The sequence below is a fragment of the Dipodomys merriami genome, unplaced genomic scaffold (genome assembly GCF_024711535.1).
Source record: "Dipodomys merriami isolate MVZ:Mamm:240054 unplaced genomic scaffold, mDipMer1.0.p SCAF_21, whole genome shotgun sequence".
Classification (NCBI taxonomy): Eukaryota; Metazoa; Chordata; class Mammalia; order Rodentia; family Heteromyidae; genus Dipodomys; species Dipodomys merriami.
The window spans coordinates 4,825,001-4,836,891 of record NW_027203493.1 but is presented as its reverse complement, the minus strand read 5'-3'; the positions used below and the strand labels follow the sequence as shown (position 1 = coordinate 4,836,891).

Sequence of the window (11,891 nt, the reverse complement as noted above, 5' to 3'; positions counted from 1 at the left end):
AAACGGAGAATTAGAAAATTTTGGCTTACAATTTTGGAAGAAGTTTTCTTCGGACCAATTCTTGTTCAGAGTAAGTATTCTTAAGATGTTAAATTTACTTGAAGATAGACACTGGAAATTGGAGAACAAATATAGGAGAACATTGACCAAGAATCATTATACTCATAATCAGACTTATGGAATTCTAACCCTTTAGTACAAACACAGAGCAACAATAACAATAGTAATAAAGCCATACAAACTTACCTGATTAAAAAATAGTAATATGTAGGCTGTAGCATTTTTGTATTGCTTAAATATTTCTATCAAGGCTATAGAAAATTAGAAGATGAAATGGAGAAAGTTAATTTTAGCTTTAACATACCTAAATATAAGTTTATATCATTATTTAGACTTCATGACTAAATTTATGTCATAATACATAACTTTATGATTATTGATGGCACAACCTAGGGTACTGAAAAAATCTGGGACCTTTCATATAAAGGCAATTCATTTGGGAATCACTTGAGCTAAGGATCCCCCCTCCTTTCTCAGCAGTGTCCATCAGCACACTATGAGAAGCTGGAACAGCACAAAGGTGCCCTACTTCATCCTTATGGGACTCACAGATTCTGCAGAGATGCAGCTGGCCCTCTCTGTGCTGTTTCTCCTGATTTACCTGATTACTGTGTTGGGAAACCTAGGCATGATCATGATAATTTGTCTGGATCATCAGCTAAACACACCTATGTATTTTTTTCTCACTCACCTATCTTTCATTGACCTCAGCTACTCAAGTGTCATCGCACCTAAAACTCTGGCAGATTTACTGACTTCTACCAAGAGTATTTCCTTCCTGGGCTGTTTCACACAGTTGTATCTTTTTGTCTTGTTTGGTGGTTCTGAAACCTCTCTCCTCTCTGCAATGGCCTATGATCGCTTTGTGGCTATCTGCAATCCTCTACAGTATCCTGTTATAATGTCCTCAAGAGTCTGCTGGGCCCTCCTTGCTGGCTCTTACATGATTGGCTTTGTGGATTGTTCTTTCACTGTGCTCTCTATAGTCAGGTTGCCCTTTTGCAATTCCAATGTTATTCTACACTTTTTCTGTGATGTATTTCCAATTTTAGCTCTGTCCTGCCATGATACATACATCACTCAATTTGTCGTATACATTTGTGGTGGTTTTACCCTGGTCCTGTCCCTTATCACAATATCCTGGTCCTATGTGTCCATTTTATCAAGTATTCTGAAAATTAAGTCCACTTCAGGAAAACAGAAAGCCTTTTCCACCTGTGCCTCCCACCTGCTGGGTGTCACCATTTTTTATGGCACAACAATGTTTACTTATTTAAAACCCAGGAAGTCCTACTCCCTGGGAAAGGATCAGGTGGCTTCTGTGTTTTACACAATAGTGATCCCCATGCTCAACCCACTCATTTATAGTCTTAGGAACAAGGAAGTGAAGAATGCTTTCTTTCGAGTCATGCAGAAGAGAGGGGAATCCTGTCAACTAAAATAACTATGATTTGAAATGTGTAAGTTTTTCATTTGCTGATTTGCTTAAGATTTCCTAGTTTTTCTCAAAAAATTGAAACTCAATGATGCTTTCTTAGTAAAATCTATTTTTTTTATCTGAACAAATTTTTACCTTTCTGTGTATACATTGTTAGTATTGCCATTGCAATTATAACTCATGTAGTATGTGATAAGAGTATATGTATATGCATATAAATATATATATATGTATTTGTCAGTGTGTGTGTGTTTGTGGGTCATATACATCTATAGATTATCAGAACGCTTAAAGTGTGGTGTATACAGTAATTAGAATTCTTAGTGTAACCTCAATTTTTTCCTGGCACCATGGCTAACACTTGTAATATGTACTCCTATGGCTTTTTATCAGAGGATTGCCATTTCAAGCCAGTGTTTGAGGACAAATCTATGAGATATCTCTCCGAAGAAATTTTCTTGAGTGTAAAAGCCAAGAAGGAGGGAGCTTAAGCCCCAATACCAAAGTAACTTAAAGAAAATAAAAATTAAAAATACAATCTTAAGTGAAACATCTGTGTAATGTGAGGACTTTATTGTTATTATTAATGTGTTATACAGAGGACTTCCTGTTTCATTAGTCAGGTAATGAGCATATTTCTTTTGTATAGTGTCAGCCCTCCCCTTCTCTCTCAGTTTCCTCCCCACAAGTGCATAACTCATTTTCAACTTAATGTCCACTGAGTACCATGGTTCCATTTGTTCCCCCTTATCCCTTGACTTCTATACCTCTCTTGACTTCCTCAGAATGCATTGTAAAGAACAAACAAGAAAACCACAACAACAAAACATAACACAAAAGAAGCAACAAGAATCATCACCATCTCTACATGGACTTGTGTAGTTTTTAATATTGTGTCACAATGTATTCTATGCATACTATAATTTTAAGGAATATTATTAAGAAAAAAACATATATATGCACATTAAGTTCCAAATGCCAGTCTTGTCTTAATAAGTAATGATTTCATAGCTGCATAACAGTTAACAAATGACTGAAAATTTAGTCATTTATTCAGCTATGTAAGATAAAGCCTTATTTTCTCTATATCTGATTTGAAAAGCTCTGGGAATGAATATGATCTCAGTAAACAGGCAAATATAGCACTCATTTTGTCAACTTTTTGACTGATATTTAGTTAGGTTTCCATTTGAAATATTCTTTCAGTAACATCTTCGCTGTGGGCATGTGGTAAACATTTGAGGACCATGTATTCAGTGTCATATCCAGTATGCTTCATTGCATTAACCCCTTTACTCGGGTTAATGGAATATACTTTAAATATAAATTATTGAATAAGCGTTTGATTGCCCTTGTAATATTTGTAAACAGAGATATGAAGCAAATATTTTTTTAAAAACTTACACTTTGTAGCATCTCATAAGATATGGTTTAGTTGAATAGTGGTATTTCCCTATTTTTCAATTTCTCAGTGCATATGTTCAAATTGAATTTTTTGTTTTTCTCTGATATTAAAGGTTATTTTTAAAGTTCCTTTTCCTATATATTTTTTGTTTTGAAGTTGATAACAAGTACAAATTACACAGATTGTTTACTTCCAACCATTATTTTATGAAGTAACTACAAAGATAAGGTCTAAAATATTTTAATAAAAACTTTGAGTTTTTTCCTAAATACATTCGAAGTGTGAATAGAACAATGCAGTTGCTAACAAATGAATGCCTTTGTTCAAATCCTTCACTGCCAAAAAGAAAAGTAAATTAATAAATTGAACAATTCAACTTGTCTATTCTAGCAGTTCATTATTGAATAGATTCTTTTAATTTCAAAACTCAGGTTCTTTACTAAATCTTTCAATATTCATTATATTCTGCTACCTTGTTGATAAATTTCAAATTTTTGCCTTGACATATATCAATGTCTTTTGAAAGAATTTTCACTCAATGTTGCTTTCCTCACTACACTCTGTAGAATATGTATTTGCTGGCATTCCTATATATTTTTGTATGAAGTTGAGAATAATACTGATTAAGCATTGTTCATATTCTGAAATTTTCTTTTGAGTTGTCGTTGGTAATGAAACACTTTATATATGATTTTATTTTTTTACAAATATCTTCAAATACCTTTACAAAAATTCATTAAATTGGCTTATTTCTAGAAATGTAAGATTGACATTCACAGATCAATAAACACAATATAGCCTCCTCCTTTGTTTATCCTTCACATCCCTTCCCAGCCTCCCCCCTCCCTCCCAGTCCCAATCCTTCTCCCCCCCCACCCCACAGACTTTGTAAAGCTCGTTGTGGACATGACAACTTGTACTTCTCATTGTTGCAACAGGTCCACCTGTATCCTTAAACACCTGGTTTTTCCCCATCTCCTCCACAAGTTATACTGACATCAAATATAGTGAAAGCAGGGGTTATACTGTGGATGAGGGACATACAAAGCAACAAAGAAATAATCTTATAAATGCATTAGAAACACATGCATGAAAGAAAAAAACATTAAAATACATATCTAAGGGTTCATTTTCCTAACATCACATTATCTGACCTTTTCCGCTTGACTCATATATATACTAGATATTGCAAATAAGGGAAACCATGGGGCCTATGTTTCTTTGGGCCTGGCTTACTTCACTTAATATAATTTTTTCCAAGTCGGAGGAGGCTGCAATGCTTGGTAAGAAATGTACGCATTATCCTGCCCATGTAATTGTAACCCCTCTGTACAGTATGTTCACAAATAAAATAAAATAATAAAAATAAAAATAAAAAATAAAAAAATTAATAATCATGTTATACATTGAAAACTTGTTGGGAGACTAACTTTAGGTGCTCTTGCCACAAAACAATGATTAATTATAAAAGCACTAAATTATGTAATATGTTTGATTTATAGACATTATTTCACTATGGTCATATCATGGCATGTATGAAATCATTATATGCTTTAAATATACAGTAAAGATACAATGAAAGCTAAAAAAATAAAATAAAATAAACACAATATAGCATATTTATCTTGAAAGTAGTGGAGACAGCTTTTAACAAAATTTCAACCTCAATTATGATTTAAAATAGACATACAGAACCTCTGATCACACTTTGACTTCCTTATGATAAAATACTCAAATGAAATTTTTGGCTATCATCACCATATATATGGTTGATGATTATTAATATTATTGTTTGGGATATCTTAAAAATTATGCTCTTTTTAATAAAAGCTGTGGATGAGCATGGTCTTAGTAAACAGCCGAATGTAACACTTATTTTGTGATTTTGTTGGAGCGAGATACTGTATATTTCCCTATTGAAACTGACCTTCTCTGGGCATCTGGTAAACATTTGAGGACCATATATCCAGTAACATATCAAATCTGCTTCATCGCATGACCCTGTTCTCTCAATTTTGTAATATTCTTTAAAAATAAATTTGAATTAAGTGTTTAATTTGCTCTTGTTGTAATTAGGTTTATGGCATCCAATAAGCATGCTTAGTTAAACACAAAAATTTCCTTAATTTTCAGTTTTTATCTGTATATTTTGGAATTGCTGTTTTCATTTTTCTCGATGTTAAAAGATATTTTTTAAAATAGAGTTCCGTTTCCTATTTTTCTTGTTTGAAAATTTCTTACAATTACAAATCCTTTTCCTATTTTTCTTAAGTTTCAAAACACAAATTACAAAGAGTTTAAATAAAACCATTATAGTTTTATAAAATAACTACAAAATTAAGGCCTAAAATGTTTTATTAAATATATAACTGGGTTTTTTTCTTAATGCCTTGTGAGTATAACTCTATACTTACTACAAAATAAATTGCTTCATTCACACTATACATTGCCAAAAAATAAAAAATTAATAAGGTGTTAAACCTCAATTTGTCTTATTTAGCAGTGAATTATTTAAGATTCTTATAAAGTTTTTATTAAACATTTCAGTATTTAGTACATCCAACTACTTTCTTAATGTATTTCAAAATTTTGATCATTTGAAAGATTTTTCAGTATTGTTTTCCTCACTATGATACATACATTTTATATCATTACAATATATTTATGTTTGATGTTGAGAAAAATATTGACTAAGCATTTATCATTTTCTGAAATTTTCTGTGTTGTTGATAACAAAATGATTTACCAATTGCTATATTCATGGAATCACGATATTTCTAGCAAGGTTGGATGAATATTCTCAGAACACTACATAATATAGTATATAAATCATTTCAACGATCATTATTACTCAGTTATTTCAATGGTTATGGAGAAAACCTTTGACAAAATTCAAATTTCATTTATAACATACAATTAACATAGATACAAAGCCTCTAATCACACTTTAATTTCCTTATGATAAAATAATGTAAGAAGCACTTTGGCTATCATCATATCTATAAGGTTGATGAATATTAGTCTTACTGTTGTGAAATTGTCAGAATGATTTGTTTCAGGTGATTCAACATTCACCAATCATAGTCAAGTGACACAGAAAATCACCCTGAGCTATCCTTGGGTCTTTTTTTGGGGGTGGGGGAGGGGGGAGGGACCAGTCATGGGACCTTGAGCCACAGCGCCACTTCCGGCTTTTTTTCTTTTTGCTTATGTGGTGCTGAGGAATCGAACCCAGGGCCTCAGGCATGCAAGGCAAGGGCTCTACCACTGATCCACCTTCCTAGCCCCTATCCTTGGTCGTAAAGTTACTTGCTTGGCACATATTTTGATGCTGGATTTTTATTCTCCAAGACTAGAAACATTCTCTGTCTTCTAAATAGCACTGCCTTCTAAAAGTTCATTGGATATCTATGTAATACTTAAGGATAGCTTCATATTCACAGCAATAAATAATCTCTTAAAATATTAGGAAATGAGCACACTTTCTTAGGGGAATAGATGCCATACATATTTGAAGAAAAATTAATTTTATGATCACTCAATGCAAGATTCACAAGAATTTTTTCCTTTTGATTACTGTATTCATTTTTGAGAATTCTCCTATTTGCCTCCTCAGCTTGGCAAAATAATCCTCAATTAATTATTTCAGGTGTTATTATCCAATCCATTATTAGTTAACACTAAACAAAAACTGGCATTATAAAAACAATGCATCAATGGAGATCAGGAGAACATCCTCTTTGTCATGGAGCTCCTCTGTGAAAAGCTCATGCAGATTTAGCACTTGAAAATTTGTCCTTGAAAAGGTGCCAAGTAACTTTCCTTGGAACTGCTTGTGGATGACACAGCATTGCTTAACAACAGAACCCATTAAATATGGCACCCTGGACACACCAAGCAGGGGGTAGAAGCAGACACTGCTCTTACAGTAGTTCCTTGGGATCCTTTAGAGATATACTTTTCTGGAAAACTTCTTTTGAGCAGCCTGATGAAGGTTTCTGAGTCTTAGTTTATTTCACAACAAAAATAAATAAATGTAATTGAAGTGTAAAAACTACAGGAGAGAAAATAAATATTATACTACAGCAATGTTTACATTAATGAGATGCTTTAAACAGAGAATTAGAAAATTTTGGCTTACAATTTTGGAAGAAGTTTTCTTCAGACCAACTCTTGTTCAGAGTAAGTATTCTTAAGATGTTAAACTTACTTGAAGATAGATATTGGAAATTGGAGAAAAAATATAGGAGTAACATTGACTAAGAAGCATTATACTCATAATCAGATTTTGGAATTCTAACCCTTTAGTACAAATACAGAGTAACAATAACAATAGTAAAAAAGCCATAAAAACTTTTCTGATTTAAAAATAGTAATATGTAGGCTTTAGCATTTTGTATTGCTTAAATATTTGTATCAATTCTATAGCAAATTAGAAGATGAAGTGGAGAAAGTTAATTTTAGCTTTAACATACCTAAATGTAAGTTTATATCATTATTTAGACTTCATGACTAAATTTATGTCATAATACGTAACTTTATAATTATTGATGCCACAACCTAGGGTGCTGAAAAAAATCTGGGACCTTTCATATAAAGGCAATTCATTTGGGAATCACTTGAGCTAAGGATCCCCCCTCCTTTCTCAGCAGTGTCCTTCAGCACACTATGAGAAGCTGGAACAGCACCAAGGTACCCTACTTCATCCTTATGGGACTCACAGATTCTTCAGAGATGCAGCTGGCCCTCTCTGTGCTGTTTCTCCTGATTTACCTGATTACTGTGTTGGGAAACCTAGGCATGATCATGATAATTTGTCTGGATCATCAGCTAAACACACCTATGTATTTTTTTCTCACTCATCTCTCTTTCATTGACCTCAGCTATTCAAGTGTGATCACACCTAAAACTTTGGCAAACTTACTGACTTCTACCAAGAGGATTTCCTTCCTGGGCTGTTTCACACAGTTGTATCTATTTCTCTTGTTTGCTGGTTCTGAAATTTCTCTCCTCTCTGCAATGGCCTATGATCGCTTTGTGGCTATCTGCAATCCTCTACAGTACCCTGTTATCATGTCCTCAAGACTCTGCAGGGCCCTCGTTGCTGGCTCTTACATGATTGGCTTAGTGGATTGTTCTTTCACTGTGCTCTCTATAGTCAGGTTGCCCTTTTGCAATTCCAATGTTATTCTACACTTTTTCTGTGATATATTTCCAATTTTAGCTCTGTCCTGCCATGATACATATACCACTCAAATTGTAGTATACATTTTTGGTAGTTCTACCATGTCCCTGTCTCTTATCACAATGTCCTGGTCCTATTTGTCCATTCTGTCAAGTATTCTCAAAATTAAGTCCACTTCAGGAAAGCAGAAAGCCTTCTCCACCTGTGCCTCCCACCTGCTGGGGGTCACCATTTTTTATGGCACAACAGGATTTACTTATTTAAAACCCAGGAAGTCCTACTCCCTGGGCAAGGATCAAGTGGCTTCTGTGTTTTACACGATTGTGATCCCCATGCTCAACCCACTGATTTATAGTCTTAGGAACAAGGAAGTAAAGAATGCTTTCTTTAGAGTCATACAGAAGACAGGGGGAACCTGGCAACTAAAATAACTGTGATTTGAAATGTGTAAATTATTCATTTGCTGATTTACTTGTTTAAGGTTTCCGTGGTTTTTCTCAAAAAATTGAAACTAAATAATATTTTCCTAGTAAAAGTCTATTTTGTTTATATAACCAAGTTGTATGCATTTCTTTGTATGTGCTGTTAGAGATTAGTATTACTATTTAATCTCATATAATATGTGATAAGACTTGTTTATATATATGTATATGTCTGTGTATATGTGTTTCTGGGTCCTATGCATGTATACATTATCAAAATCATTGTAGTATGGTTCATACAGTAGTTAGAATCTTTAGTGTAACCTCAATTTTTCCCTGGCACCATGGCTAACACCTGTAATATGTACTGAGGAGGCTGAGATTACAGGATTGCCATTGATGTCAGCCATTGAGAACAAATCTATGAGTTGTCTCTCCAAAGAACTTATCTTGACTGTAAAAGCCAGGCAGAAGAGAGCATTATACCCTGTGATTAAGCCCTAGTATCAAAGTAAACTTAAGAATGCTAAAAGTAAATAGATGTGATCTTAAGGAAGACATCTGCATAATGTAAGAATTTTAAGTGTAACTTTTTCTTAAATATTAATGTTATTATTGATGTGTTATACGGAGGAGTTCTTGTTTCATAAATCAGGTAATGAGCATATTTCTTTTTGTACAGTGTCCACTCCTTCCCCTCTCTCTCAGTTTCCTCCCCACAATTGCATAACTCATTTTCCACATAATATCCACTGAGTACCATGGTTGCATATGTTCACCCTTTATCCTTCGGATTCTGCACCCCTCGTCTTCCACAAAAGACATGTAAAAACAATCAAGAAAAAAAAATAAAAAAGCAACAAGAATCATCACCATCTCTATCTGGACTTGTGTTATTCTTAAAACTATGTCATAATGTATTCTATACATACTTCAATTTTAAGGAATTTTATTATGAATAAACATATACATGCACATTAATAGTTCCAGATGCCAGTCTTGTCTTAATAAGTAATGATTTCATAGCTACTTAACAGTTAACAAATGACTGAAAAATTTGTCATGTATTGAACAATATAAGATAAATCCATATTTTCACTATATGTGACAAAAAAAGCTGTGGGATGAACATGGTCTTAATAAACAGTCGAATGTACCACTCATTCTGTCAACTTTGAGGCTGTGGTACTGTGAGGTTTCCATTATGAAATCTTCTTTCATTAACATTTTTTCTGTGGGCATCTGGAAAACATTTGAGGACCATTATTCAGTAACATATCGAGTCTGCTTCATTGTATTAACCCGTTTTCTTAGGTTAATGGAATATAATTTATAAATTCTTGAATTAAGTGTTGGAATTGCCCTCATAATATTTTAAAAAGAGATATAATCCAAAAAAATTTTTAAAAATCTTTGAGTTTGTAGCATCTCATACGATCCCATTTAGTTGAATACTGATATTTCCCTAATTTTCATTTTTTCACTACATATTTTAGAATTGCTTTTTTTATTTTTCCCTAATATTAAAGGTTATATTTTTAGAAATAATTCCTTTTCTTATATTTTTTTTGTTTTGAAGTTTATAACAAGAACAAATTACACGGATTGTTTAAATCCAACCATTATCATTTTGTGAGGTAACAACAAATCTAAGGTCTAATGTTTTATTAAAAATTTATTTTATTTTTTCCTAAATATCTTCTGAATGTGAATATAATGATACCCTTGCTATAACACGAATCCCTTTGTTCAAATTCCTCACAAAAATGAACTTTGGCAGGGGGAGAAGGGATAGGAAGGGTAAACAAAGGAGGAGGCAACAATGCTTGATAAGAAATGTACTCAATATCTTGCCCATATTATTGTAACCACTCTGTATTTTCACAATAAAAAAAGAAAAGTAATAAAATAAACACCTTAACTTATCTATTTTAGCAGTTCATTTGAGCAGCCTGATGAAAGGTTTTTGAGTTTTGATTTATTTCATAACAAAAATAACTAAATGCAATTGAAGTGTGAAAACTACAGGAAAAAAAAAAAACAAATGTAATATTAGAGAACTGTTTAGTACCTTGCAGGAATGGAAGTGTTTTAAAGTGAGATATAGAAAATTTTGGCTCACAATTTTGGAAGAACTTTTCTTCTGACCAACTGTTGTTCTGAGTAAGTATCCTTAAGATGGTAAATTTACTTGAAGATTGACACTGAAATGGGAAATTGGAGAAAGACAAAGGGGTGACATTGAAAAAGAAGCATTTTACTCATAATTTGACTAAGGGACTTGTAACTCATTTGGACAATTACATGATAAAAATAACAATAATGATAAAATAACCCATAAAACATATTAGGTTAAAAATAGTAATATATAAGTGGAGAATGTTACTTTTAGCTTTAACATGTCTAAATGTAATTATATACCATTATTTGGGCTTCATGATTAAATTTATGTCATACTACGTAACTTTGTAATTAACTGTGACAAAACCTACGGTACTGAAAAAATGCTGGATTTCTCATATAAAGAAAACTCATTTGGGAATCTCTTCTCATTTCTCAACAGTGTTTATCAGCACACTATGAGAAGCAGGAACAACACAGATGTGCCAAACTTCATTCTTATGGGGCTGACAGATTGTGCAAAAATCCAGCTGGCCCTCTCTGTGCTTTTGCTCCTGAGTGATCTAATTACTGTGCTGGGAAACCTAGGCATGATCATGATAATGTGTCTGGATCATCAACTTCACAAGCCTACGTATTTTTTTCTCACTCACCTTTCATTCATTGACCTCAGGTACTCTAGTGTCATCACACCTAAAAGTTTTAGTGAACTTACAAACTTCTACCAAGAGTATCACATTCTTGGGCTGTTTCACACAGTTATACCTTTTTGCCTTCTTTGCTAGTTTTGAAATTTCTCTCCTCTCTGCAATGTCCTATGATCACTATATGGCTATCTGTAATCCTCTACCATATCCTCTTATACTGTCCTCAAGACAATGCTGTGCCCTCATTTCTGGCACTTACATGATTGGCTTTGTGGATGGTTCTTTGACTGTGCTCTCTATAGTCAGATTGCCTTTCTGCAATTCCAATGTAATTCATCACTTTTTCTGTGATGTATTTCCATTTTTAGACAATTGTATTCCCAATGCTGAATCCACTAATTTATAGTCTTAGAAACAAGGAAATGAAATATTTTTTAAGTTGTGCAGAAGAGAGGAGGTTCTTGCAACTAAAACAACGATGATTTGAAATGTGTAAATTCATCTTTCACTAGTTTACTTGTTTAAAATTTCCTTAGTTTTCTCAAAAAAATGAAACTCACTAATATTTTTATAGTAAAATTCTATTTCATTTATCGAAGTATGTTTTTACAGA

At 33.0% G+C, this 11,891-nt stretch overlaps 2 protein-coding genes across 2 annotated transcripts; both read left to right on the top strand.

Annotated features, from left to right (window-relative positions):
* The first annotated feature begins 556 nt into the window (after positions 1-556).
* Positions 557-1,504, top strand: LOC138833623 (olfactory receptor 8H1-like). The gene has a single exon (XM_070031905.1). It carries the CDS (start codon positions 557-559, stop codon positions 1,502-1,504), a length of 948 nt encoding a protein of 315 aa, XP_069888006.1.
* A 6,067-nt stretch (positions 1,505-7,571) lies between these two features.
* Positions 7,572-8,572, top strand: LOC138833622 (olfactory receptor 8H1-like). The gene has a single exon (XM_070031903.1). The coding sequence runs from the start codon at positions 7,572-7,574 to the stop codon at positions 8,517-8,519; it is 948 nt and encodes a 315-aa protein (XP_069888004.1). The 3' UTR covers positions 8,520-8,572.
* The last annotated feature ends 3,319 nt before the right edge of the window (positions 8,573-11,891 follow it).